Source organism: Paroedura picta, chromosome 15, assembly GCF_049243985.1.
Source record: "Paroedura picta isolate Pp20150507F chromosome 15, Ppicta_v3.0, whole genome shotgun sequence".
Classification (NCBI taxonomy): Eukaryota; Metazoa; Chordata; class Lepidosauria; order Squamata; family Gekkonidae; genus Paroedura; species Paroedura picta.
This window is the reverse complement of record NC_135383.1, coordinates 5417275-5445259: the sequence shown is the minus strand read 5'-3', so window position 1 is coordinate 5445259 and position 27985 is coordinate 5417275. Positions and strand designations below refer to the sequence as shown.

The 27985-nt window shown below is 48.8% G+C and overlaps 2 protein-coding genes and 1 long non-coding RNA gene across 6 annotated transcripts; 2 read left to right on the top strand and 1 right to left on the bottom strand.

The window, feature by feature from the left end:
* The first annotated feature begins 1059 nt into the window (after positions 1–1059).
* Positions 1060–2634, top strand: HES5 (hes family bHLH transcription factor 5). Its single transcript, XM_077312788.1, has 3 exons — positions 1060–1180; positions 1302–1467; positions 2030–2634. The coding sequence occupies exons 1-3, from the start codon at positions 1121–1123 to the stop codon at positions 2284–2286; spliced, it is 483 nt and encodes a 160-aa protein (XP_077168903.1). The 5' UTR covers positions 1060–1120; the 3' UTR covers positions 2287–2634.
* Positions 2635–3805: 1171 nt separating this feature from the next.
* Positions 3806–5050, bottom strand: LOC143824933 (uncharacterized). The gene is made up of 2 exons (XR_013226914.1): positions 4917–5050; positions 3806–4450 (listed from the first exon to the last, which is right to left on the bottom strand). It is a non-coding gene; the product is annotated as an uncharacterized LOC143824933 (long non-coding RNA).
* A 52-nt stretch (positions 5051–5102) lies between these two features.
* On the top strand, positions 5103–27950 carry PANK4 (pantothenate kinase 4 (inactive)). 4 transcript variants are annotated; one of them, XM_077312783.1, is made up of 19 exons: positions 5103–5247; positions 10599–10681; positions 11168–11376; positions 12074–12257; positions 12563–12655; positions 13351–13504; positions 13852–14033; positions 14961–15042; positions 15722–15822; positions 16572–16727; positions 17718–17830; positions 18920–19007; positions 19713–19864; positions 20943–20998; positions 22417–22466; positions 22586–22690; positions 24127–24227; positions 25510–25578; positions 27243–27950. In XM_077312783.1, exons 1-19 carry the CDS (start codon positions 5112–5114, stop codon positions 27454–27456), a joined length of 2328 nt encoding a protein of 775 aa, XP_077168898.1. In that variant the 5' UTR covers positions 5103–5111; the 3' UTR covers positions 27457–27950. The 4 variants fall into 4 exon arrangements, 3 of the variants coding, with proteins under 3 accessions (XP_077168898.1, XP_077168900.1, XP_077168901.1); XR_013226913.1 differs by lacking the exon at positions 27243–27950 and having other exon boundaries at positions 22620–22690; XM_077312785.1 differs by lacking the exon at positions 22417–22466 and having other exon boundaries at positions 22620–22690.
* Positions 27951–27985: the final 35 nt, after the last annotated feature.

Genomic DNA, 27985 nt, shown 5'->3' with positions numbered 1-27985 from the left:
GTCCATGGACTACAATTCCCAGGAGCCCCTGCCAGCTTTCGCTGGCAGGGGCTCCTGGGAATTGTAGTCCATGGACATCTGGAGGGCCGCAGTTTGACTACCCCTGTCTTAGACAGTACCCTTACGTTCGTTGAGTCTCTGCCCCCCTCCCTTCCCTTTATCTGCAAAGCCACAGTGGCCATCGGGGTTCCACATAGTTTCTTCCAGGAACTGTCCAGAATACATCTCCTCCTAAGCCCATTGACTGCAGTAAACTCAGAAGAGCGTTGTTCTGCTTGGAATTCCGTCTGCAATTCTTTCCTAAAATCTCATCTTTCATATGTAAGCATGTAAGACTTAAAAAAAACCCGAACCCCCCAATATGTGTGAGGGTGAGAACAAATCTTCCCATGGGCTCCCCCCACCCCCACCCCCACCCCCACCACACCACCACGTCAAACAGCTCTCCCCACCCCGGCTCCCAAAGAACATATGTTTCCCTTTTAAAATTTTCGATCGCTATCTGCCGAAAATTGACCCACACTGTATTCATTTAAGCACACTTTACTATCGATGAAAAGGCCTTAGTCTTTCGGATTCTGTTGCCTTCACACCCCCTTCATGGGAATCCGATCGGAGATTGGCAGGTTGGGAGGGGAAGGGAAGAAAAGAGACACACACACACACACCCTCCCCAATCTGAGCCCATCCCGAAATTTGGCCGACTGCAGAGGGTTTTTTGCCCAAGCCTGGGAAAAAGGCAACATATTGAGTTGTTGACGCTCCCGACGCTAGGCCTCCGAGGCAGCTGATAATAGGAGACGGAGGTTTCCCACGTTCCGGTCCCATCCTTCTTGAAGCTGGTCTTTATTGTGACCCCTGCTCCCCACTCCACCTGCTCCTTGGGGAGCAGGGTATTATCCCAAGGCGATTCACAGTCAATTTACTATGCTGTAATAGATGCCTCCCCTATTGTTCCGGAGCCGTGCCCGGATTGGCTGAGGAGTGTGGGAAAACGAGAGACTCTCTGGCCCCATACATTTGTATGCGTCTCTCCGGTATAAATAGAGGCCGGGGGGCTCGTGCCATTTCCAGACGGTGCATCGGAAGCCAAACAGTCGCTCGTGCGCCTGGTGACAGCATGGCACCCGCTGCCCACGCTCTCTCCCTGGAAATCTTGGCCTCCAAGGAGAAAAACAGGGTAAGCGTCTCTTCTTTGGTGGCTTAGGATGTTCAGGTGACGCCCCGAGAGACGACGTGGACGGCAAGGAAGCGCGGTTGCTAATCTTTTGTCTCTTTTCTCCCCCTTTGTCGCTTTACAGCTACGGAAGCCCATGGTGGAGAAATTGCGCCGGGACCGGATCAACAGCAGCATCGAGCAGCTGAAATTTCTGCTGGAGAAGGAGTTCCAGAAGCATCAGCCCAACTCCAAGCTGGAGAAAGCCGATGTCCTGGAGATGACTGTCAGTTACCTGAAATACAACCCAAGTGAGTACTGTTTCCAATATAGGGGCTCTCCGTACTATCAACCTGTGTCTTTTCTAGACCAGTGTAACTGATGGAGCTGCAAAGAATCCTGGGAAGTGTAGTTTGGTGAGGGCTCTGAGAAGTCTTTCTTGCCCTCTCAGCAAATCTCAGTTCCTGAGGATTCTTTGGGGAGGGGAAGGACTATCAATCCCATTTTTAAGTAGGCTTCTTTATGTTGAATGTTTTCGAAATGCAAAAGATACAGTATTAGCATGTGGAGCATAGTAATTCATTTATACTACGTGCATCGTACCGATCTCTGAACTGGCCATGCATTTTACGGAAGGGGGAATTTGGTGCAAGGAAACGGGAACGTGGTCACACAGCTGCAAGATTCAATTTGCACAAGAGGGAAGAAATGGGGGCTGGAACAAAACGGCACGGATGAGACATTCGAACTCATCATTACCATGGAGTAAACCTACCCCTTTGATCAAACTGGTTGTTAGGGGAAGAGCTAAACCTTGCTTCGAACCATTCAGTATCTAAATTTGGTGTTTGTCTTTTTTTCCCCTCCCCACAGCGATGGCTCAGTCTTCTGAAAACACAACCCAGGATTATAGCAAAGGTTATTCCTCCTGCTTGAAAGAAACCCTGCAGTTCCTGGCGGCTCATTCGGCGAACACCGAAACCCAGCTCAAACTTTTGAACCACTTCCAGAAGCCCTGGGCAGCCGCTGGCAAGGAGATGACCTCCCCTTCTGCCCCGTCTTTGGTTCAGCAGCGGATCCCGAAAAAGGCAGCACTGAAGCCCTCCCATGCATTGTGGAGGCCTTGGTAGAAGTGGAGGATTTTTGGAGGGGAGGGCGGGGCTTGGAGGGATGTTAAGAAATTCTCGAGGACTTAGAAATTTGATGTACAAATGTCTGTTACTCCTCGAATGAGTAGGGAAGATTATGTCCTCCTTAAAATGCCTTCTTCATTCGGAAAGAGTTCTCCCGTCACCTGCAGAGAGAAAGCTGTTCTAAAAGAACGAGTCAAAAAGTAATCCTTGTAGGAGGGAAAATTCTAGATAGCTGCTGTAAGAGAATATCGAGAGGTTTTTAACCTTGGCGAGGTTTTTCCTCCCCCTTATATTGTTCTTAGGGGACAGAAAAGGGATCTTGTGCCTGTGTATTGGGGAATGTGTATGTAATTTTTTTTTTTGCAAACAAGTAACTTCTGAGAAGTTTAGGCTGAGGTTTCCAAAAGGGTTCTTGTCCTTTAGGCATCTGCCGTTCCACTACTTCATAGGAACTAAAGATGATTTCACTCCTCCACGTTAAAAGGGTCCAGGAGGAAATATTACCCCGCCCCCAAAGGCATATTCAATACTTACTTAAGGGTAAGGCAGGGTAGGCTGCCAAAGGCCATGAGTTCATGGCTAAAGCTAGATTCTGGTGCTTAGCCCAATTCTGTGGCAGCCACTCTGTCCTCGTTCTGTAAGACAAATAGAAATCTCTTTATATGGAATCCTGGGAAATGTAGTCCTGTGAGAAAGGCCAGGGAACTGAATATTCTCTTTCGCCATACTACAATTCCAAGGATCCATTGTGGGATGGAAGGAAACCAACTACTGTAGGGTAAAGCCTGGGAAAGCTATACTCTTTAGCCATTGACCCAAACGCGGTGGGTCTAGCCTTCAACGCTATAATATTTGTTTAAAAGTATTGCTGAGGGCGGGGTTGGGGGAGTTACTCCGTGACAATGGTCTGTAGAAGATGTTCTTCGATCGCATTTGGCTCTCTGAGGAGGCAGCGTGTTTGCATCCGAGATGTTCAATGAATGCTTTTTATAAAGGCGGAATCCTGGTTTTGTATCCTCATAGGAAGAAAAGTAACAAGCCATTGGGCTGGTTTAATTATTTTTTTATGTGAAAAAGTTTAATGAAGCCTTTTATGAAAGGCGAGTTGTATAAATGCTATTTACGTGAGTTCGTACCATGAATGGTTATCTTTGCTGATGGCTGTCGTCCTTGGAGGACGTCGTCGTAACCGTGCCTGAAGATGCATGGGATTTGTAACCCGTTGGAAACCGAGATGGTGTTTCCGAAACTTTTGCACAGTGCTAAAAAGGGAAGAAATAAAACCCAGCTTGAATAAAAGTCTGTGTCTCTCAAAGATTCTTTTCTGGTTTTCCATGAAATGGCTCTTCTGGTTGGGTTGGTGGGGGAAGATGGGGGAGGAATAAATAATTTCCTGAATTTCTTAACCACCCCTATGTGGAAAGTGTTCAAAATATTTATAAGAAACAAGTAAAAACTATTTAAAAAATCACAAAGCAACAAACCAATATGGGAAATAGCAGCAACAGAATCAAACTCCACAAAGCAAGATTTAATGTCACACTGAACATTCTTTCCTCGCCTTCATAAGAGTTCTTGTAAATTTTGTTGCCTTTAGAGGCATTTAGAAGCAGAAATTCTCATCCCTTACAATGTTGTTGGAGGCTGTCAAAATACAAGTAAAAATTCCTTCCAATAACAGATCCTCATCTCTCTGGAGCAGGGATGTCAATGTCCCCATTCCAGCTGGTGAAGCCTGAAAGCTCCCCCTTCCCTTGTGCAAATGGGCTTCATTATGTCGGAGCTCTCCCTCTGCCCCCATTTGTGCAAGAATAAATCAGCACCTCGCACTGTACATATATTGACAGGTACAAACGACAGGCACCAAACCCATCCTCAATTGCTTCTAACAAAACCAGGACACTCAGACACAAAATCAACAAATCTGCAATAGCCGTAGAAGAGAACACAGTCAAAGGTGCAAAAAGAAATAAAAGTAGGAATATTTGCTCATTGCTCCAACAAAGAAGTCTTCCAGACTATCAGGGTTAGCCAGGAGTTGCAAAACATCTCTTCTTCTGCCAGCCTGGGAAATTGTCCATTTCCTGCAAGCAAAGGAGCATACAACGCGCCACCTTGCGGACACAGGCATTTCGAAGACAACAAAAGACGCTGTTGCTTCCTAAATGATAATGAGAGAATAAATGCATAAATTAAGGATCTATTTGTCTAAACATCAGGAAGAAATTCCTGGCAGTTAGAGCGGTTTCTCAGTGGAACAGGCTTCCTCGGGAGGTGGTGGGTTCTCCATCTTTGGGGATTTTTAAACAGAGGCTGGGTAGCCATCGGATGGAGAGGCTGATTCTGGGAAGGCTCAACGGGGTGGCAGTGGATGAGCGATAGGGTTGTGAGTGTCCTGCATGGTGCAGGGGGTTGGACTAGATGACCCATGAGGTCCCTTCCAGCTCTCTGATTCTATAATTCTATGTCTCTGTTTACCAACAGCCCCTTCCAGCCCTTTAAAACGGCCCTCTATAAAAGACCTCTTCCCGTGCATAACGGCATAGAGATATACCTATTCCTCATCACCAACGGGGAGGGTTTTAAACATGCATCTTTAAAATATATTATATTGATTGATGACATACGTGACATTTCATCCTCCCTGCACAAGCAGCCAGCCAGCGCGCCAGGAATGGGCGGGGAAAGCAGCCTCGTGGGCGGGGCTGAGGCCGGTGGGCGGGGCCACGCCGCGCGCTTCCCGTCTGAGCCGGCGAAACATATGCGCATAAATTTGCATGCTTAATGAGGCCGGGCGCACGGAGCGGGTCGATGCGTCCAAAATGGCGGAGCGGGGCGGGCGCGGCGGCGGCGGGGTGGTGGTGAGCGGCGGCGGCAGCCTGGACAAGAGCATCACCCTCCCGCCCGACGAGATCTTCCGCAACCTGGAGAACGCTAAGCGCTTCGCCATCGACATCGGTAAGCGGGCCTGGCCGGCGCTGCCTCCCTGCCTCGCTCCCCAGTCAGCGCCCCGTTTCCAGTCAGGGAGTTGAGGGGGGGGGAGAGAGAAAGAGCCCTTCGCGAAAAGCACGCCGGGAAGTGAAGTCCGGGGCTCGCCGGCGCCCGTGGCCGCGGATGGGCGAGCGGACGGCAAGTCCCGGCATGCCGCGCGAGCAGGTGGCGGCGCGGGGCGCGACGGGAGCTGTAGTCCGGCGGTCCGCCCGCGCTGTGGTGGGTTATGGGGAAAAGGACTACGAAGCCCAGGATGCCGCCTGGCTCTGGAGGCGGAGGCGAGCGAGGGGAGAGAGAAACGGGGGATATAAACAAGTCCCCTTCAGCCAGGCGCTGCCTCGGGGTCGGGGACTGGAAAGGCGCCTTGGGGCGCCTGGGGACGTGGAGCGGTCAGTGTCCTCCAAAGGCTGAGAAGGACCCCCCCCCCGAGAATGGACAATACGGGGAGGGGGTGAAATGAAACCCACACCCCCCTCGGGGCTTTTAGAGACCAGCAAAATCCCCTGCAGCATGAGCTTTTGTAAGTCAGGAAACAAAAACAAAAAAAAACCCTTTCTGGTCACCAAATGCAAGGGGTTGCCAACCTCCAGGATTGGGCTGGAGAGCCCCTGGAATGACAGATGATTTTCAAATGACAGGGTTCCATTCCCCTGGTGGCAATGGCTGCTTTGGAGGGTGGGCTCGGAGGCAGGGTGCCCTGCAGATGTCCCTCTGCCCTACAAGACTCAGGTTTCACCGCCTCTTCCCAAATCTCCAGGTATTTCCCAAGCTGGAGTTGGCAACCTTGCTGGATGCAGGTGTAACACACCCCCAGTGCCTCTGATGAAGTGAGCTCCGGTCTACCAAAGCTTGGGCTGGAACATGATCATTGCTAGGCGTTAAGGTGCTCCTGGGTTCCTGTTTTATTTGCAGCTGCAGATTCACCCGTATAAACTGAGCCGAATGAATGGCTAACATTATCACTCATTGACAGGGAAGGAATGGGCAGTAGCAGGCTGAATAGCTCGGGCAAGCCCAAGCTTGTGGGAGCTCAGAAGCTATGCAGAGCCTTAGGGCTTGGATGGGAGAACCCCGCAAAAGAAGGGGGTTGCTAAATGGGAAAAGTCCAGGGCAAACTCCGTCTGCTCATCTTTGGGCTCCAAAACCCTATAGCAGGGGTAGTCAAACTGCGGCCCTCCAGATGTCGATGGACGACAATTTCCATGAGCCCCTGCCAGCAGACGCTGGCAGGGGCTCATGGGAATTGTAGTCCACCGACATCTGGAGGGCCGCCGTTTGACTACCCCTGCCCTATGGTGTCACCATGAGCTAGGGATTAGGCTCCTGTTTCGGAATAAGCCGTTTCCTCTGGATTGTCCCTTTCCCGACAACATAAACAGAAGTGTACTTGCCCCCCCACCCCTGGTCTTTTTTTTAAAAAGGAGGGCTGAGTGTCCCACTATGAAGCAAAAGGGTGGGTAGAATGACTGTGCCTAATGGGTTGAAAGTCAAGACTACGAAAGCCACTCTGTTAGGGGTGAGATAAGCAGTTGTAGAGCAGTAGCCAAAGAGGGGGTAGAACAAACAGGAAAGAGGCTCCCACCCATGCAGAAAAGTACAGTTGCAGCCCTTTACTCGGTACTCGTGCTGATTATAGCTTTCCTTTATGTAGCAAAAGAATTGGAAGTGCTTCACGATATTGCAGTAGGTCTTGTAGCGAAAAGGACCAGGAACACCCTCAAGGATTGCAAAAACACTGGTACAATGAGGCGTACCAGAAGCAGACGTGTTGTAAACTGCAGATTGCGGATTGTTTTGTCTTTGTTGCATTTCCTTTTATCGTTTGATGATGATTCTTAAGAGTCGGTCTTGGGTCGAAATAAAGCTTTCAATGTTTAAACTGCAAATTGAAAAATACTGCCGGAACCTGCACAAGGAACAAAGCATACAGTTCTAAACACTAGTTGATGTACCAATAACAAGTGTGTAAATACACAGGAAAAATAAGCAGTGTCCATATTGCGCCTCTGAAAATGGGAGTTAAAGCACGGCAAACCACGGATCACCTGCCAAACTCTGTTTGAATGGTCGTTTTTGTGTTGTCTCTTTTGTTCAGTACAAAATAGTATACATTGCATTGTGTCCGTCCCCCGTCCCAGTCCCCCCCGGTAAGACTGTTGTGGGTCATGTTTGAGGGAACATAAAGGCCAGCCTGAGGCTGCCTTGTGTGCTCCTGGCATATAGGCAATCCAGATCTATCTCTTCCCCATTCTGGAAAGCTCTTCTAAAAAAGATGTTAAGATGCAAGAACGTTAATGGTATTAAATCTGTGATGGGTGGAGGAGGAGTAAAAGGTAGAGGGCATCACTCTCCTTTCCGATGACATCTACATTCAAATGCTACCCTTTCCCCAGACGTGTGAAGCTACCTTGTGAAATACTCCCCTTGACTTGGGTTTTCTAGCCGCATCGTGTGTATTGAATTTTAATTTTTTCCCCTAATTGTCTTGGATGGCAATTGTAATTGAGTTGCTTTTTAGGAGCCATTTGGGGCCAAATAGTAGAATAAAAACATAAGGTGAATCTTCCACAATTTAAAATGGAAAGTGGTCCTACACAGCCGTCCTAAACCATACCTTCACTGCCACCCTTCAGTTGCTGAAGGAACGACAAGGCAGGTAGTATATCTGCAGGTATGGATAGGGACCGAGTCTCTTTTTAGAGAGTCTTTCAAATGTGTGCTTCATTTCACACGTTATCATATAAAATAGGGATCAACTTGTACGTCAGTACAATTGGAAACACACCCATACACAAAGCTAAATTTATTATTTTTTTACTCGCCAATAATCTGTTTGCCATAACATAATAGCGGTACCCATTGCGCTTCCAAAGGGCAGGTAACAATATTCTCAGGTTCTTTTGCTTTGGGGTATAACTGCTGTAGCAGATGGGAACCCCCCCCCCTGCTTTTTTGTTTCCGTTTAAAATGGTCAGGCCTGGTCTCTTCTGCCCCTACTCTGCATAGGGCATCTCTAAAAGAAAAGGCCTGTTTTGGAACGGAGAATCCAAGGCGTGGAGACTAGTCTTCCAAAGAAGAAAGCAGTGGCTTTGTTTTTCAGTGTCACGTGACCAGTGATTCACAAAAGCTCGTCCACTGCCACAAATTTTGGTTAGTCTTTAAGTTGCTACAGGATTCCTGCCCTTTTCTAAGGGCAGACAAACCTGGCTACGCGTTGGCTGGAAATGTGGGTTAATACCGCCACTCCTTCTTCTCACTGGGTCAGGATGGAATTTATAGCAAAGGGATTAGCTGTAAACCTTAAATGCAAGTACATCCCTTGGTGTGTCCCAAACAGTTTTAGAAGAAAGCTGCCACAATCCGGTTAAAAATAAAAACCAGACGTTGCATGTTATGCACTAGGGTGGGGACGGGGTGTGTGAAGTCATCGGGCCCACAAAATAATCTCGGTTTTCAAAGCGGTTGTGTGATAAACATCTTATTTGTGTCTTTAAGTAAGACAGAAAGATAAACAGGTGGCTTAATCCATTTGAGGTATTTACACTGGGTTTGGGTGACGAGTTTTTCTTCTCTAAACCCCATGCATGGCAATTATTTTTCCTGCTAAATTTTTATCCCCGGAAGACTTGTGCATTCCCTTGGATGAAGCAGGTTTCTAGTTCCTGCTTAGGTTTAGGGATCTCACATTAGAGCACGTCTTCCCCATGGAATGGCCAGTACGATCAAACCTGCACTTGGAAGTAAAGCTTGCTTCGTCTCTCAGCCAGACCACCTTATAAAATGCTCTGGAGAAAGGTGGGGATATAAATATATTACAAATAAACTAAATAAATGGATGAGCTTAGCTCTTCCACTGTCAGTTTATTACTTCCATCCTGCTAGCAGCTGTCCCACTAGCACAAAAGAAAAGTTAAGAATGGGACCTTCAGGTATGCCCTTAAAAATGCATCGCACATCCATAGCTTGGGCTATTTTCATATGTATCCTCTGTTATCTTAATGCACATGCGCCTCTATATAGGATGTGAAGATTTGTGTTCTAATTTTACTGCATAACGTTCCTTCTCTTTCTAAAAAAAAACCCATTGTTGGATGAAAACTTCAGGAAGGAAGGTGAAGTTAGCCCATGAGTTCAAAAAGTTTATTTCCGGCGAAAGCAAGCTAATGTATAATATCCTGTGTATATTTGCTGAGGAAGCATGTAGCTCTTTATCAGCAGAAAGGAAGGGCGGGGAGAATTTTTTTTTTCATTTAGTACTTTCAGCAATTTTCTGGAGAATAGGTTAAATATGAAGGCAACAGCTATGGCCTGTTGAGCCATACTGAATTTTGCAAGAAAGTTTTTGACGTGGACTCAAAAGGATGAATGCAAGCCTCCCTACCCCCACTCAAGTAGAGAAGGGGGGGGAGAATAAACCTGAATTTTAGATGTTCTGCTCTCTCCCCCTGTTCCAGCTTGGTGCAGTGGGTAAGAGAGAAGGCCTCTAATTTGGAGAGCCGGGTTCAATTCCCCACTCCTCTGCACGGTAACCATGGGCTAGTCACAGTCCTGTTAGAGCTGTTCTGCCAGAATCCTCTCCCAGCCCTACCTACGTCACAGGGTGTCTGTTGTGAGGAAAGGAAGGCTTGAAAGCCTTCGAGTTTTCTCTAAAAACGCTTACGGCACCTTTAAAAAAATAAGTTTTCCAGTTAGGACAGAGCCTGTCCAGTCCACCCAAACTGCTTTCAGTAGTGAGAACGACCCAGGAATCCACTGTGGAGGAAGCTCCACAAGAACGATCTAGGAAGGCCAAATCCTCTCAATCTCAAGGTATAGCCTAAGCCCCATCAATTAGCCTCTGAGGAGATTTGACTAGCTTGAGCCATCCCAGTCAGGGCACCGTTGACTGATGGAATAAAGAGCTGTCAGATTGACTTCTGGCAACTCCAGAGGGTTCTCAAGGAAAGGGACAAACAGGTGGGTTTGCCATGGCCTACTTCTGCATAGCAACCCTGCACTTCCTTGGTGGTCTCCCAACCAAGCACTAACCAACCCTGCTTAGCTAGCTCCTGAGATCGGCCAAAATCAGGCTAGCCTCGGCCATCCAGAGCAGAGTAAATAACCTCTAGCGTTTCCTAATATTGAAGCCGTAGAGGTTTTGCCACGGTCGGTAGCGGGGAGTTTGTTCATGCATGCGGCCTGATTTTCGCTCGACAGCTGAGCCCAGTTTGCGGCAGTGAAGAAACGTCAATGTTTCCCAGCAACATGACTGCTGACACGTCCAGACTTGTGTTGGCCGACACGCAGCTGTACCTTTTGTTTCTCCCCCCCCCCCACAGGTGGCTCCTTGGCCAAGTTGGCTTACTACTCAACCGTGCAGCATAAGGTGGCGAAGGTCCGCTCCTTTGATCATTCAGGAAAGGTAAAAAGGGGGGGGGGGTCACATTCCATGATGCTGGGTTTTTCCCTTGACTGTTGATTAGCAACTAATTTAACGTGTTGCATTTGGCAGATAAAAGTAGTTACTTGTCATAAGGAGCACTCTCTTTTTTTTAACATTTTCCTTAAATATCAAACTTCTTGATGACTGAAGTGAGGTTTCATGGGGGGGAAGTGGAGGAGGTGGTTTCAAAGAATGTAATACTAGACCAGTCAAATGACCTAAACTGAAGCACAGCTTTAGACATGGGAAAATGTTTTACTAAAATATAAGCAGGGATTTTTTTACTTGTTATTATTTATTAGAATTTGTATGCCGCTTTTGCATGAAATGGACAATGTGCACGAGTCTGAATATGGTAGGTTATGCAATGCAATGGTGTGTGTGTGTGTGGAAACAGTCCCTGAAATAACTTTCCAAAGCAGTCTCAGCAAGCAGTGTTTTAAAAAACCCTTTTGGTTCCTCAAGGACACAGAAAACGAATCCCCATACGAAATCACCATGCAAGAAGAGATAACAGCTCGGCTGCATTTCATTAAGTTTGAGAACGCCTACATTGAAACCTGTCTGGATTTCATCAAAGACCATCTCGTCAACACGGAAACGAAAGTGATCAAAGCCACGGGAGGTGGTGCGTACAAATTCAAAGACCTTATTGAGAAGAAGCTGGGACTAAAGTAAGTGGAAGCAGGAAGAAGGCGCCTCCCACGAGAACGGTTAGCTGTTGTGTCGGGTAGGGTTTGATCGCAGGGTCACCAAACGCTGCCCTCCCTCCGAGCCCAGGTAAAGTCATTGCTTGAGGCAGCAGAATCCTGAAAGGGGGAGATGCCCCTCCCCTTGCCTCCAACTGTTGTTGTTGTCCTCGCTCTCAGTTGGCTTTGTGACATCGTGTAGCAAAACCTGGCGGACTGCATGAAAACATAATTTTGCCCGCGTGATCCAGAACGGGCTGGGATTGCTTCAAGAAGCAGCCTGTGTTTAACAAAAGGGGAATCGGTTCTGATTCCGACGCTTGCAGGTCAGGAAGCGAAACCACTGGGGGAAAGGACAGCAAGGGCTGCTGAGGCTTGCAAACCTCCCTTGCCTCCTCCTTTCCCCCATCCTCCGTTTTTTACTGATGAAAATTGGCAACTGTCTTCACTTTCGTGGCTGACCTTATCGCTCCGTCACTGGGTTCTGGCCCCAGAAGTGTCCAGATGTCTTGTGCCAGTCGGTAATAATGGCAAAGGTTAGAAAATTTTTTGTCTCTTGCACAAGGAAACCGGAGCAATTTCCTGCAAAGAGGCATTTGCCTCTGCACGGCTTCTCTCACCCACGACTCTGATTCCTAAATCCTTCTTTAGCTCTTGAACACGCGTTTTGTTCTTCCTCCAGGGTCGACAAGGAAGATGTCATGACTTGCTTGATCAAGGGGTGCAACTTTGTCCTAAAGAACATCCCCCACGAAGCCTTTGCATACTTGAAGGATGCCGACCCCGAGTTCCGATTTCAGATGAACCACCCAAACATTTTCCCCTATCTGCTCGTCAACATTGGCTCCGGGGTTTCTATCGTGAAGGTACGGAAAACCTTCCGGCTTACAGACCCCTGTCCCTTGCTTTCCCCACGAGGTACGTGGGGCTGAGAGAGCTCCAGGAGAACTGTTCTGTGAAAATAGCTCTAAGGGAACAGTCCCTGGCCCAAGGTCACCCAGCTGGCTTCATGTGGAGGAGCGGGGAATCAAATCTGGCCCACCACTCTTAACCACTATGCTACATTAATTTCTGTATGTGAAATATTGATGTGTTTATTTGGGAGGAAAAAAATCCCATATACAGAGTAATTATTACCTGGTGCACTAATCTCTCTCTCTCTTTTTGATAGGTGGAAACCGAGGATAAATTTGAATGGATTGGGGGCAGTTCAATTGGAGGAGGGACCTTCTGGGGTCTTGGAGCATTGCTGACAAAAACAAAGGTAATATGGGAGATCCCCATTTCTGTCGCTTCTTGGTGTGGGGCTAGAAAGGGAAGATTCCTCAGTTGCCTCTTAGAGAATGTGTGGAGTGCTTTCTGTGCCATAGAGAATACTCATGAGTAAACGGTTGAATGGTGGGTGTTCTTCCTTGATGAAGACAGTTCTCGCTGAACTTGCTAGCCAGTGTCTTTACTGTACCATCGTGGAAGGAGTTTATGTGATTGAATGTTCCTCTGTAGAAAAAAGTTCCTTACACACAGAGATTGAACACAGGGATAAAGCTAGGCTAGATCCCTTCCCCCTGACATGCTGCTTTTCCATGTGCGGGTGTTGTTCGGGGAGGGGGTATGGAAGAGCAGTCGTGAGAAAACTGCCTGCACTGTGAAGTGGAACGGCCTTGTAAATCAAAGGACTCGCTGGCTCTTGTTGTGGTGAGTCTCCCCGCACTTAGAGCTTTATTTCCCCACTGATGAAAACACAGTCCTTGAAGCATTGCAGAAGGCAGGCTACCAGGAGGCAGAGAGAGCTGCCACGTTTCCTTCCAATTGGTTTGTGACTCCTTGGAAAGGAAAGATGGTAGCATGGACATCCATGGCAATCTGCAGAGTTCCAGGTGTTAGACGGCGTTGCCTGGCCAACACAAGAGGACGCTCACATGGTAATTGGAGGGGCGTGTGCTTTTTATGTTTTCTCAGAAGTTCGATGAGTTGCTGCAGCTTGCGTCGAAGGGGCAGCACACAAACGTCGACATGCTGGTGAAAGACGTGTATGGTGGCGCCTACCAAACTCTTGGGCTCAGTGGAAACCTAATAGCCAGCAGTTTTGGGAAATCTGCCACAGCCGACAAAGGTACCAACCGAAAATTGAGTCACACAACTAAGAGAACTTAAGAGCATAAGAGGAAACCATGTTGGATTGGGCCATGTGTCATCCAGAGGTCCCCCAATGAAATCCACCCAAAAATAGTGAAATGCACAAGTGGGTTTGTCTGCTAAGCTTCTGCTTGGCTGTAAGTCAGCAGCAGAGTCCCCATTTTTGAACTGAAGATGAACAGACACAGCTAAACCTAGTCCCCCAATTTTATTCCTGATTTGTACCAGAATTTATTTACGAGAAACTGTTTGACTTTAATTGCCCCCTTTGACTTTAATTGCCTTTCTAATCTCTCTTTTTTCCCTTCCCTTTTGTTTTCACAGATTTTTCCAAAGAAGACATGGCAAAAAGCTTGCTGCACATGATCAGCAACGACATCGGGCAGCTTGCCTGTCTTTACGCCAAACTCCACAACTTGAACAAAATATATTTCGGAGGTTTTTTCATCCGGGGACACCCGGTCACCATGCGCACAATCACCTACAGTATTAATTTCTTCTCCAAGGTGAGGACGGTTCAACTATTCCACGAACCTTGTCAATGCATCTGTGAAACGTAGGAGACTTTCGGCTTTCCGGGGAAGGGGTTAAAGAGGACAGCAGGTTCCCAGATGTATGACTGGCTACAGCCCTGAGATCTGGCAGCCCTGAGCCATTTCCCCCCAGTAAATTAGCGCTTTAAAAAGGAACAGTAATGGGATTGTTGGTCTGGAAGGACTTTTGAAGTCCCCTAAAGCCAAGGGTTCTCAGACTCTTGTCATTATGAGGCTTCTAAGTTAAGAACACTGTGTTCGAACATTCTGCCATCTGCTCTTTCCTTATCCTTCCTCTGATTTCCCTCTCTCACTCTCTCCACCCCCCTCGTCATCCTGGCTTCCTCTTCCTGCACATCTTTATTGGGTCCATGAAAGGAAAAGAGCAGAGCCAGGGTTACTTAGGAAGAGTCTGTCTTGGCACATCCACCAGGGGAAAACAATTCGATGCTCAGAGCAACGGTGGGAAGGGAATGACCCCGATGAGAAGCAGTCCATCTCTTGCCTCCTCTTGGGGAGGGACAATGGCTTGATGGCAGAGCACATACCTTGCATGCAGAATGTCCCAGGTCCAATCACAGGCCCCTCAACAGACCTGATAGCATAGCTGGGAAAGACATCTGCCAAAAACCTTTGAGAGCTCCTTCCAGTTAGGAACAGCAGGTGGTGCCAGGGTCTGATTCAGAGCAAGGTGGCGTAAGCAGTTTCCGGGCGCCTGGTTGAACAGCCCTGCTTGTCACCTTGCAGGACTCAAGGCCTTATGATATAATTTCGCCTTCCTGCCAAAGTTACCAAGCCAGCTAGATTTTTGCGAAACAGGAATAAATCCGAGTCGGACAGAGAAGGGACCATGAGCGGCGAAGGAGGCCGTCCAAACCTAATTTTTGCCTCTTGTGGCAGGGAGAGGTACAAGCGTTGTTCCTGAGACACGAAGGCTACCTGGGAGCCATCGGAGCATTCTTAAAGGGAGCCGAAGAAGACAGTAAGTGCGGCCGCAGAATTCCAGAATAGCCAAGCGAGCATCTGTGGGGTGCCCCACTGTGTCTCCCTCCTCCTTGGGATATAGCGCGAGCTTGGTGTAGTGGTTAATAGTGGAGCCTTTCATCTGGGGGACGGTGGGTGACCTTGGGCTCGTCACAGCCCTTTTTGAAGCTGCTTTCGCAGAGCATTTCTACCAGAGCTCTCTCACCCTCACCTACCTCACAGGGTGTCTGTTGTGGGGAGCAGAAGGGGAGGCGATTGGAAGTCACTTTGGGGCTCCTCAGGGTAGTAAAAAAACGGGTATGAAAACCAAATCTTCTTCAGCTTCCTTTTTTTCATTGTCTTTGGGCTGCTTGTCAAGGGAGCCAACAGAAGAGCAATTCATAACGTTGACTGTTTTTGCTCTGTATTTCCCCCCCTCCCAAGCAAATAGTGGTTTTCTAATTAGCTATGATTATTTTTTAACTATCATGCATTTTGAGTATCATTCTTATATTGGTTTGTTTGAAGGGTGCATTCATTTGTACCCTGCTTCCCTCTCCAAAGGGGGCCCAAAGCAGCTTACATTGTTCTCACAGAGCCCTTTTATCCTCACAACAGCCCTGCGAGGTAGGCTAGGCCGAGAAAGCGGGATTGGCAGGACCCTTCAGTTCTTCTTCTTTCTTGGTGCCTCCTCCTAGATCCCAACCAGTACAGCTGGGGAGAAAACTACGCTGGCAGTTCCGGCCTGATGAGCACGTCACCCGACATCTGTCCCATGCAGCGTGAAAGGAGCGGCACGGTGAGTCTCATCCAGACGGAGCCTCATAGTGTTCCCCCCCCCATCCCATTGCCCAGCTAGCTTTCTGTGCAGCCTTGTGCAGGACCATCCCTTGCGTGGCCAGTCCCAGACAGGGAGCACTCAAAGAAGCCTCACTAAAGCCCCCATTGCCAGGGAGATTCCTATTTTATGTATCTATTTATCTAACTAGAGCCTCTTGTGGCGCAGAGTGGTAAGGCAGCCGTCTGAAAGCTCTGCCCGTGAGGCTGGGAGTTCGATCCCAGCAGCCGGCTCAAGGTTGACTCAGCCTTCCATCCTTCTGAGGTCGGTAAAATGAGGACCCAGCTTGCTGGGGCATAAAAGAGTAATGACTGAGGAAGGGAATGGCAAACCACCCCGTATTGAGTCTGCCATGAAAACGCTGGAGGGCGTCACCCCAAGGGTCAGACATGACTCGGTGCTTGCACAGGGGATACCTTTACCTTTTTAAAATTTATCTAACTGGGTAGCCATGTTGGTCTGGTGCAGCAGAACAAAGTTTTGAGTCCAAAGTTGTTGGTCGTGTTTGAAGAGCAACCACGAGGTGTGCGTGCACCCACAAGCTCACACCTTGAACAGAACTCTGTTGGACTTAAAGGCACCCCTGGACTCCATCTTTGGCTGCCTTGCTTTTAATCGACTTGAATGCACACAGATCACCGGTCCAGTCTGGTTTTGACCGTGTTTTTTTTCCCCATCACCATTCTCGCCCACCTCCATCCCGCGCCCAGTTCGACATGCTGGAAATGGATCGTTTGGAGCGGACGCTGGTTAACCTGCCCTTGCTGAAGGACCCGTCTGTCTACGTCCCGGACACCGTCGACCTGACGGATGATGCCCTGGCCAGGAAATACTGGCTCAGTTGCTTCGAGGAGGCATTGGATGGGGTGAGGACCACGCATCAAGTTAAATCTCTGCACATCTCCTATTGCTGGCTCCCATGTGGGCCTGCCTTTCAATACTGAGCTCAAATGTTGTCCAGCTTTGTTTTCCCTTGGACAAGTTGTTCAGAGTGTCTTCTGTGCCCAGCAAGGCCTTATCGGTTGTGGCTCTAGAGCAGGGGTAGTCAAACTGCGGCCCTCCAGATGTCCATGGACTACAATTCCCAGAAGCCCCTGCCAGCGAATGCACACTAGACTCTTAGCTGAACACACTAGACCAGGGGTAGTCAAACTGCGGCCCTCCAGATGTCCATGGACTACAATTCCCAGAAGCCCCTGCCAGCGAATGCACACTAGACTCTTAGCTGAACACACTAGACCAGGGGTAGTCAAACTGCGGCCCTCCAGATGTCCATGGACTACAATTCCCAGGAGCCCCTGCCAGCGAATGCACACTAAACTCTTAGCTGAACACACTAGACCAGGGGTAGTCAAACTGCGGCCCTCCAGATGTCCATGGACTACAATTCCCAGGAGCCCCTGCCAGCGAATGCACACTAGACTCTTAGCTGAACACACTAGACCAGGGGTAGTCAAACTGCGGCCCTCCAGATGTCCATGGACTACAATTCCCAGGAGCCCTTGCCAGCATTCGCCAGCGAATGCTGGCAAGGGCTCCTGGGAATTGTAGTCCATGGACATCTGGAGGGCCGCAGTTTGACTACCCCTGCACTAGACTCTTAGCTGAAAAAAATCTGCCTCAGTGCCACTCTTACCTTATACCTGGTCCTGTTTTGCCTTCTTGACTTGATAGTTTAATGCTTGATAGATTGATGGTGTTTTTTGAACTTAGTGCCTCCCAACTCCCTTTTGTCTGTTTGGAATTTTTAATAATAATTTTTCTTTGCTTCTCTGCTGAAACTAAACATACACGTGGAATCGAAGGCCTGGGTGCCGTACTTGGTTGTCTCAATCCTGCGCTTGCTTCCCTGCCAGGTTGCAAAGCGTGCAGCGGCCAGCCAGCCAGACTCCGTCGACGCAGCTGAGCGAGCCGAAAAGTTCCGGCAGAAGTACTGGGATAAACTTCAGACACTCCGGCAACAGCCTTTGTAAGTCTGCACCGCAGGCCACGACCGGCTCAAGTGAGGATTGGAGGCCTCTCTCTAGAGGTTTCAGCACCAGCTGGCGTGGGAGTCTCTGAGCCGCCGAATCTGGAATCGTGGGTCTGTTTTTTGGACACGCGGCAGCGTTAAAACCGCACCTGAACTGCTTCTGTTGCTGTGTTGATATTATATCTCGAGGCAGCAGCATGCCGGGTGGGGCTGCTCCCGCCACACCCAAATGTCATAAAAGGGAGGACATCTGGTGGTCAAAGAGGAAAAGGGCCACTGGTGTAGATGGCTCGGGAAAACTCCACCTGTTGAATCACTTCTAGGAAAGGAAAACAAAAATGTTCGTAGTATAAGCTGTCCATAGCTGCTGCTCCGGACTGGAAAACCTTTGTTAGTTGTCCATTTATAGCCGGTTATCATGGACCAGTAAGGATTCTCTTTCTTCATTTCTGTACAAAATAAGTTTAGGTCGTAGGAACTTGATTGGCTTTTTTTTTTTCCAACTTGCTTGCCAGAATTCTGTTTCCTTTCCCTCTGGGCTTAATGAAGGAAGCTACGGCCCTCCATGCGCAAGACCTGAGCAAGGCTGTTAAGTTTAGGGCGTTCTGGAGGACATGCATTCACAAGGTTGCTGTACGTTTTATAGCACTGGACATATACACAACGCATCTGTTGTTTATATTGCTCTCTTGCCTTGTGTGTCATGTCACTTCCCTGTGTAGACGTGTTTTGCATAGGGCAGAGATTCCCAGCCAGAGCTCCCTGGAGCCTTGGGGCTCTGTGAGAGCTCCCCAGGGGCTCCTGACTATTCACGTATATCCTGCCTTAATAGACAAAGAAACAAGCTATTCCTGGCCTCACCATGAAAGCAGAAAACCGGCTACTTCCAGTGACCTGGGGGTGGCGTTCTGGCCTGGTTACCATATCTGGGAAACGGGGTGGCATCTTTATGCCTATTCCTGCCCCAGACTCCCTCTTTTCTCCCCCCCTCCCAGTCCCCAATGGGGAGGTCTGGCCAGCTGACATCACTTCCAGCCCAGTTCCGGAGCTCCTCAAAGCCTGAAAAATCTCTCATTTTCTTTCCAGTGCTTACGGCACCTTAACAGTTCGGAGTTTGTTGGATACGAGGGAACACTGCCTGAACGAATTCAACTTCCCCGATCCCTACTCCAAGGTAAGTCTGTCTTCCTGATATTCTAATTGTAAGTAAGTAGTCCTACCTCTCAAAGTTTTGGAGGCCTCGGTTCAAAAAGGACGTGGACAAAATGGAGAGGGGGCAGAGGATGAACAGCCCAACGAGGAAAGGCTGAGGGACTTGGGAACTCAGCCTGGAGAAGAGGAGGGTGAGAGGGGGAACTGAGCAGTCATATCAGGGCTCTCTCAGCCCCACCTATATCACTGGGTGTGTGTGTGTTGTGGGGAGAGGAAGAGAAGGCAATTGTAAGCTGCTTTGAGACTCCTTTGGGTAGAGAAAAGCAGCATATAAAATTCAACTCTTCTTCTAGATTCGGGCTAGGCAAAATACTACCTCACGTAGTACATCATTTCAGTGGAATTCTTTCCAAATGTAATGATGGCTTCTAGATCAAAAGTCTATTAAAGGGAGTTGCCTGGATTTAGGATTGCCAAAAAGAACCTATACATTCAGAGGCAGAATATCCGAGGGGGGAAGGCAGGAATGGCTTTGGCCTTGGTGTCATTTTGACAGGCATTCTAAGGGAGCAAACAGTATGCCGGACTGAGCAGGCTGTTGGCCTGATCTCGCAGGCCCCTTACCGTGTTCTCATTCGGCCTTTCCTTTCCTCCCTGCTTTAAACACATCCTCTTGCATCTTTCTCGCCCCCCACCCTCCCCCTTCCCACGCCCCTTTCTCTTGCAGGTAAAGCAGAAGGAAAACGGCATCGCATTAAAGCATTATCAGAGTGTAATCGAGTCCTTGGACACGTTAGGCTGGGAGGAGAGGCAGTTTGCCCTGGTGAAAGGACTCCTGGCGGGGAATGTCTTTGACTGGGGAGCAAAAGCTGTTTCAGAGTAGGTGCTCAGCCTCTTTTTCAGACCGCCATTTTAAAAGAGAGATCGAATGTCCCGCGTGTGTCTTGTTGCTAGTGCACTAACGACCTTTGTTCGGCTGCCTCCCATTTTTGCCTCCCTCCACGAACCTGTTAAGGAGCAGCAAAGTTTCCAGTGCTCCGTGTTAAACGGAGCCAATGGGTTCCCCCACCCACCCCGCTTGTATTTAGCTGTGCAAAAACCACAAAGGGGAGCTCTCTTCCTCGTGAGTGCTGCGTAGCTTTCAGTGGCTGGCGCTCTGCACATCTACAGGGGTAACGTTTTCTTTGTACGTTCCTGTTGGGTAGGGGAGGCTTGTCTGAGGTTGGTGAAACTGTTTCTTTGTGGGCTCCGTCAGTTAGGAAGCCCACCCCATCTCCAGCTGCTCCTAGCGCAGGACGCACACCTTCAGTCCTCACTGCAAAGCTGATGGAAGCAAAGGGCACTTCAACCTAAACAGCAGCAGAGAATCTCTCGCTCTGGTTCCAGTTCTGGAGTCAGAATCCAGTCAAAGAGGAGTGAGTGTCTGAGGAGAACGCTGCGGTCAGAGCACCTGTTGCTGTTTATGTTGGGAAGGAAGGGGTTAAGGAGCCCTTTGCATAGGAGTGAAAGAGCCCTTTGCAGACTCCTTATTAAACACTACCTGTCTGTTGGGATTTCATGTTGTTTAAGCCCACATCTGGACTGATGCCTTTGTGCATATGTGAACTGCCTTGGGAGTCCCTGTGCAGGTCAAGTTGTGTCCTGGGAGGGTGGGGGAATTTCTGAATCTTCCAAAAGGGTGTTTTCTTGAGGTGTCTCTTCTCAAATCCACTTCCTTTCTTTCTTCCCTTCTCAGAACATCATCTCCTATTTCAGTGTTGTATGGCTTGTACAATGCACTGGCTGTTCTCCTTTTGGGCCTACTGTTCATACATGCAAAAAAAAAACAAAAACCCAGCTCAATAAAATGCCAGTATGTGTTTGTCCAGCTGTATTCTTTGAACAATGTGTTGGTGTGTGATCTTTCTTCCTACCAATGCTTCTTTCCTCTCTGTTTTTCTCTCTCTCCCAACGCCAGAGTCCTTGATACAGAGCCGCAGTTTGGATTTGAAGAGGCCAAGGAAAAATTGCAAGGTGCTTGGGAGTGGGGGAAGGACTTGCTTTCGTACGTAGTTGAGCAGTTAAAGAAGGGCAGCCTGTCTTCTTTACAAAAAAAAAACAATTAAATCTCATAATTTTTTAAATTGGTGTATTGCACTCTGCTGACTTTTTCCCCCAAATCTCCCTGAACCCTGTTAATGTGACAGAAAAGCTTTTGCAAATAAAATTGCTCTCCCCCTAGGAAGTTCCTTCTAAGGAAACCACATTATCAGGAAAGTGAGCTCTCTGCAGGAGAATTGTAGTTCCCTGTAGCTCCTCCATGGCCCATATTATCATATGGAATTCTCTTTGTCAGTCCTGCTGTACTGGAAAATTTCTGAGGGGTACCTCCTCCATGCCCAGGCTGTCTAGATCTTTGAAGCTAAGCAGGGGCAGCCCTTTGGATGGGAGACCTCCAAGTATTACCAAGACCATGATGTGGAGGCAGGCAGCGGCCAACCATCTTTGAAAGTCTCTTGCTTTGAAAATCTCACAGGGTGAGGGTGACAGGACGGCGTTTTCCAGCACCACCATCTCCTCCATAGCTGATTTTTTCCATCCAGTTTCAGGAGTCAAAAATTCCTGGAACCACTAACCTCAAACCTTGTTTTCTGAATCAGATGCCTTTAAAAATATATATATATATAATTAAAAAAAAACAAACACCAGCACCCTGCTTCCTTCATTCTAGTGGCAGCTTGCTGAAGACCAATGCAATTAGAACCAGCTTTCCTTTACCCAGTTAGTTGGCCCCGCAGTACAGGAGGCAGCTACTGTTCGACTCCCTGCAGTTAACTCAACTGCAAACAACTGGTGTGCTGCATGAGAAGCTAAGCAGGGTCGGCCCTGGGAGACTACCTAGTAAGTCCAGGGTCGTTATATAGAGCCAGGCAATGGCCAAGCACCTCTGAAGACCTCTTGCCTTAGAAGCCCTTTGGGGCCACAGCTAAGGAGGCCGTTGCGGTCAAAGCATCTATTTCTGTTCATGTTGGAAAGGAGGAGGTTAAAGAGCCCTTTGAACAGGAACAAAAGAGCAAAGATTTCATGCGAACCCATACTGGCTAGCAGATGTTCTCATTTCAGCCCACCTTTGTGCATTTGTGGACTGCCTTAGGAGTCCCTGTGCTCTTGACATGCATGCAGAGCCCTCCACCAGATCAGGCTTCTCTCCGAAAAGCTCTCCCCCCCCCCCGGCCATCAGACTGTGTTCTAGTCTTAGTTTAGCATCCAGAAGTGCTGTTTTTGGGTCGGCGACAACCGGCTTCTTCCCCGTTCAGGGGCTCTCTATGCCAGCCGAGGGTCGCCAGGCAAACGAATGGCCTTGGGCCTTCTCTTTGGCTGAGGGGAATGCTTGTGTGGTGTCCGCACCACACTGACCGCCTCTTTGGTTTTCCTTTGTGTCCGCTGTGCAGAACGCCCTTGGCTAGAAGATTCCTACAACGAGTGGTCAGAGCGACTCAAGGTACACACAGCCTCTGGCTTTTAAGTCCTGGCTACTACCGCGCCGTCGGGTAAACGCCGCGGGCCGCTCCGTCTGTCCGTCTCCGAATGACACGTTGTGTCTCTTTCTTTTCTTTGCAGGGCTGCCCTCATAAATGTGCCTTGATTTTTGCAGATAACAGTGGGATTGACATCATTTTAGGCGTCTTCCCCTTTGTCCGGGAGCTGCTGTCCAGGGGCACGGAGGTCAGTTGAAGGGCGGGGACCGGCTGCGGAAAAGGCCTCCCCCAACCTCAAACAGCACTGCCAATCTCTCTTTGATTGTCTTCTTTTGATAATTGTACAAGTCATTGTGGAGGGAGGGAGGGAGGAAGGGGTAGTACACGGGGTCCCCAAGCCTTTTGAACAAAGATGAAAAGATGATTGTTTCCCCCTCTCCTAAAATACAGGGCCTCGAGGACATCCAATAAAGCCAGGGGACAGTAGATAAACTATGGGCACAAGGAACTAATGCTGCACACATGTGGAACCTGCTGCCAGAGGATGCACAGATGGCTTTAAAAGGGGACTAGACAGATTTTAGGGAGGAGAAGTGGTGGCTAAATAGAACCTCCATGTTCACGGGTAGTTGACCTCTGAATACCAAGGCCAGGAGGCAACTTCAGGAGGAAGGCCTCGGCCTCTCTTGCCCTGTCGTTGGCCCTCCAGGGAAACTGGTTGGCCGCTGTGTGAGGCAGGATGCTGGACTAGAGGGACCCCCGGCCTGAACCAGCAGGGCTCTTCTGAGGTTCTCATGAAGGCCTCAGCTTCTCTGCCCTTTCGGAGGCTGGGTTTAGGCTGATAATGGAGCAGGGGTAATAAGGGCAAGGGAGGACAACCGCTGTATTCCAAATGCTCTCTCTTGCTGTATTAAATTGTGCTAAAATTAATAAGCAAAATGTCCCAGAAAAAACTAAGGCGGGGGGGGGGGCGGCCCCTACATAGCCAACCATTTTACTCTCTAGCAGACCGAGGGATGTCTCTTTAAAAATTTAGGACGCCTGAGCCTCTCTAGCAGCATGAGCCAGGCTTTTAGTGCCAATGTCTCCTCTTGCTCAGTCAGGTTCCAGAACAGCCGGCTGTCATATTGCCGGAGTTTTCCGAGAGGGCTGCTGTTCCACAGGCTCGTTTTACGGGTCGTCTTTAGGAAAACGTTAACTAGAGAGTCTGAAGGGAAATCCCCGTTACTTCAAACCCCTCCATTCAGTTAGGATTTGCCTCTCACACTGCTCTCGAAGGGGTCTCTCCTTTGGCCACCTTTCTGTGACGGGAAGTGCGGTCGAGTTCCAAGGCAAGTGATGAGCAGAGGAGGCTGCCTGGACAGAGCAACTCTGGCCGTTCTTGGGGGTCTCCTAAACATGCACTAACCAAGGCTGAGCCTTCTTCGTTTCCGAAATCTGGCAAGATCGGACTGATCTGGGGGCCATCTAGGTGAGGTCTGGGTGCCTTTTAGGAGCTGAGAAATCCAGATGTATTAGAAACTTGGGATGTTTCTCTGAAATGAGTCCTAATTAGTTTTTAAAGAGTCATGAGCATCTAGAATTGTTTTCTGTCGGAATGACCAACCTCTCTCTCTCTCTGTCTCTCTCTCTGTCTCTGTCTCTCTCTCTGTCTCTCTCTCTGATCCTCTATTTCTGCTGCAGGTGATATTGGCTTGTAATTCTGGGCCTGCTCTGAATGACATAACCTATTCCGAGTCTCTGTTCGTCACAGAGAGGATAGCAGCTACGGACCCCATCATACAGTAAGGGCCAGTTTGATGCTCCCCTCCATCCTCTCCCCAGAAGAGCCCTCCCCTAAACCCGGATGGGACCTGGCATGGTGCAAAAATTAGGCTGTCCTCCAGAATGAGGAGATCTGGATTCTGATCTCCGCAGTCGACCACGAAGCGAGCCTTGGCCAGCCACGTTGTCTGGCCAAACTGTGGCTCTCTAGATGGACTACAGTTCCCATGGGCCCCTGCCAGCATGGGAACTGTAGTCCTTGGATATCTGGAGAGCCACTCCTGACCTAAGCTATGTCACAGTCTTGTCAAAGAAAGGTCAGAAACTGAAAATGCAGAGATCACCGTAGGAAGACACCTGCTTTGGAAGCAGAAGGGCCAAGATTCAGAAGATTTTCACAGTTTTCTATATTCATGTTATTCATTGTTGGCCCAATTTCAGGTAAAGCAATGCAGGGATGGGGTTTTCATACAGCAAAATTCCTTCAGTTAATGACCTGTCTCTTTAGTGCTATGGTCATTTCTAACAGTGCCGCTTCCCCCCACTCCCACCCTGATCTTCCTGGAAGCTTCCCCCCCCCCCCCATTTTGGGGCATTCAAAGTTCAGCACTGCTGCACTAAACCAATACAGCCCTTCAGTGCATCAGCAGCAGCATTTCTTAAAAAGCCCATGGGAAATCGTGCGGTGAGAAAGGGCGGGGAGAAGCAGCATTGCAGAACGTGCTGTGGACATATTCATCGGCACATCATAGAATTCAGAAGAAGCAAAATGGAAGAAAGTGGTTTCCGTCCAAAGCGCTCATCCACACTTGGCTAGACCAGCGCAAACGGGTTTGTATGAGCAAGTAAATAAGTCCTTCTAGCAAACAATTACTAAAAAGGGTCTGTCTGAAATGACAGCGGAAAATCCATTAGCAGCCGGTTACTAAACTGAATACAAAGGCCGTTTGAAAATGGCCTGTATGCTTTAGGATGCTGCGTTGAGCAGGGGGCTGGACTAGATGGCCTGTATGGCCCCTTCCAACTCTATGATTCTATGATTCCCTGTCTCTTTCTAAAAAGAAATCAGGTAGTAGGGGAGATGTTTGTCTGTGCCCGAACCTCCAGAGACTAACGGCTAGTCTGGGAAAGTGATGCTGAGCTAGATGGACCAGTGGTGCTGGTTCATAATACGTAATTCAGTCTCCTGCCCTCCCAGCATCCCTTGGGAGGATCGTGCATTTTTCCTGGCTGGAAGAGCCTGTAGTTCCCTCGTCCTACTGGATGACGCTTTAGAATTCTGTCTCTCTCTCCTCTTTCCAGATCAGCCTTGAAGGAAGAGAAGCTGCTTTTGGTACAAACCGGCTCCAGTTCCCCATGCTTGGACCTCAGGTAAGGAGTTCCGTCTGTCTGTATACTCTTAGCAAAGAGCACGTGTGTGTGGTTCCCCTTTAAGTTTCCAGGAAGGCAGGAGCAGGAGCAATTTTGCATGGAGAGTGTCAACTCCTGGGTGGTGGGGAAAAACTCACCACAAGGGGGCAAAGAGCACACTCTTTCTGGCCCCATTAGCTCTCCTGGGCCCTCTAGCACAGTTACTTTTTAAAAAAGAGTTCTGAATAGCAGAAGATTCTGTCCAGTTGCATCTTAGGAAAGACGCAGCCCAGTATGTGCGGGCCTTCATGCTACTTAGGTTTTCTGAAGGTAATTTGGAGGGTCGGTCTGGACAGCCAGGCAGACGTAAAAGAATTCTGAAGTGCCACTGAGGTTTTTAAAAAAAAATATCTGTGCCTGTGCAGCCTTTGGGCAAGATCCAGCTCTGCATCTGGGACGCACATCTCCCCTGCCGACCTCGATCAAATATGACTGATCCTATGAAATTTGAAACACGTCAGGGGTGACGGGGGTGCGGTTGGGCTTCTGAGCAGGCTAAGTTTAGCTTCCATGAAAGCGGAGCCTGAGTCCGTTTTAATGTTCGGAAAAGATCCCAAGGTGTTGCAAAACCTTTTTTTACACGCAGGGAGAGGCGGAGTATGGGGTGGGTTGCAAAGAAGCAGTGCTCTGGGTGCAGACCGTGGCCACTGGATAGGGAGCTGGGGAACTTGGCATGCTGAACTTGGGACCCTGTTATGTCCTTGGCTGCGAGGCGCACATTAACCTCCCCACCGCCCCCCGGCCTGCCCTTCCTGCACCTTGTTCAGGGGGTAGAGCAATTAGTTAGCAAACTGCTGCCATCCAAGCCTTTCCATGAAGAAAGAGACCTTCCCCAATTAATCTGTAGAGGGCACGCAGTTGGCAGGATAGAAGGAGACTTGAATCTGCCTGTGGTGCTCGGAACGCCGTGTTGTTTTGTTCCTGCGGCTGGTTGTGCCTTAGCTGTGCTTTCCTGCCTTTGGAAAGCCGCTGGAGCTCTGGGGTTCAGAGAGCGCAAAGAAATTGCAAAGTGCTTCAGCGGCTCTTGTTAGCTTTAAGGGCTCTTAAAAGATCCGGTACATCAAAGCAGAACAGGTGAGGCCATCCCTCTGGGTCCTCTGGCCTAGAATTCTTCTTTTGGCCGCACGCCTGCTTCTCGGAGACGATGCTGGCGGCAGACGGACCGTCTGCAAGCACTACAGCTCCGTTGGAGAGCTTTCGGCTCTTTTGTTCAAGAGGCGGTGGGAAGCAGGTGAATCCCGGGCAGCGTGCTGAGCCCGGGATGGCTTTTCCAAGGGGTTTCAGAGCCTGCCCAGCAAATGTCAAAGTTGAGCCCTTTATTTAAGGACACGGAGGGGAGTCATATAGCGCTAGTGGGGGGTGTTAGGCTGAATTTTGGGCAAACCGCCGTGTGTGTTTTCCATAGTCCCTGCTTGTTTAGCGCCCGAATCCAATAAGAGCTCAACAAATCAATCCCTCTCACTTCCCTTCCAAGCCGTGACTTTTCTTTCTGGAGGGAGGTCCCAACTCCAGTTTGGGGAAACGATAGCACACCCAGACTCTGCAGCGAGCCAGGCTTTACATTTTTTAAAGAGGATGTTGGACAGTCTCTTCCACCCCCCTCAGTTTTCCGGTTCCCGTTGCAGCCGCCTTGACAAAAGCTTGGCCAGCCTCGTGCGGGAGCGGAAGACGGACCTCGTCATCATCGAAGGGATGGGGCGCGCCATCCACACCAACTACTATGCAGAGCTCAAGTGCGAAAGCCTCAAACTGGCCGTCATCAAGAACTCTTGGCTGGCCGATCGCCTCGGCGGGAAGCTCTTCAGCGTCATTTTCAAGTACGAGGTGCCCCTCAAATGAGCCGGCCGAGGACGACAAGGACGAGGCAGGACTTTCAAGGGCAAGCCCCGTCATTGGCCGTCAGACCTGGACTTGCACTAGTTTTACTTTAATTGTAAAGAATGTATTTTTATTACCACGGAGGGGGGGGGGGGAAGAAATGAGTTCACACCAGATTCCGTATTTATATTGTGCTTTTGTGACTTAAGAGAAAGCAACAATATGATCCCGTATATATAATATATATATAAATATGCCATATATATGTATGATTATATATATATCACTCATATTGTTTTTTCGGTAAGTGTTTATTTTAATGCTGCAGTATTTGTGATGGGGAAAGACTTGATTCTCTCTTCTTTTTTTTCTTTTTTTTTTGTTTTGTTTTGTTCTGTGACACATTCGTATTTGAAATATTTAAATGTCCATTAAATCTCTTTTTATATTTTGGGCGTAAGTATACACCGGCCGTTACTTGGCACATACCAAATAGAGTTTTTAAACAGCAGAAAGGAGTCTGATTTTTGCCTGATTTTGAGGGTGTCAA

Excerpts from the sequence above, each read along its gene's own strand:
- HES5 (XM_077312788.1), top strand. The coding sequence starts at position 1,121 with ATGGCACCCGCTGCCCACGCTCTCTCCCTGGAAATCTTGGCCTCCAAG. Across the intron at positions 1,181-1,301 it reads CCTCCAAGGAGAAAAACAGG|CTACGGAAGCCCATGGTGGA; the intron begins GTAAGCGTCTCT and ends GTCGCTTTACAG. Across the intron at positions 1,468-2,029 it reads TTACCTGAAATACAACCCAA|CGATGGCTCAGTCTTCTGAA; the intron begins GTGAGTACTGTT and ends CCCTCCCCACAG.
- PANK4 (XM_077312783.1), top strand. The coding sequence starts at position 5,112 with ATGGCGGAGCGGGGCGGGCGCGGCGGCGGCGGGGTGGTGGTGAGCGGC. Across the intron at positions 15,043-15,721 it reads AAAGGGAGCCGAAGAAGACA|ATCCCAACCAGTACAGCTGG; the intron begins GTAAGTGCGGCC and ends GCCTCCTCCTAG. Across the intron at positions 22,691-24,126 it reads TGCTGTCCAGGGGCACGGAG|GTGATATTGGCTTGTAATTC; the intron begins GTCAGTTGAAGG and ends TTTCTGCTGCAG.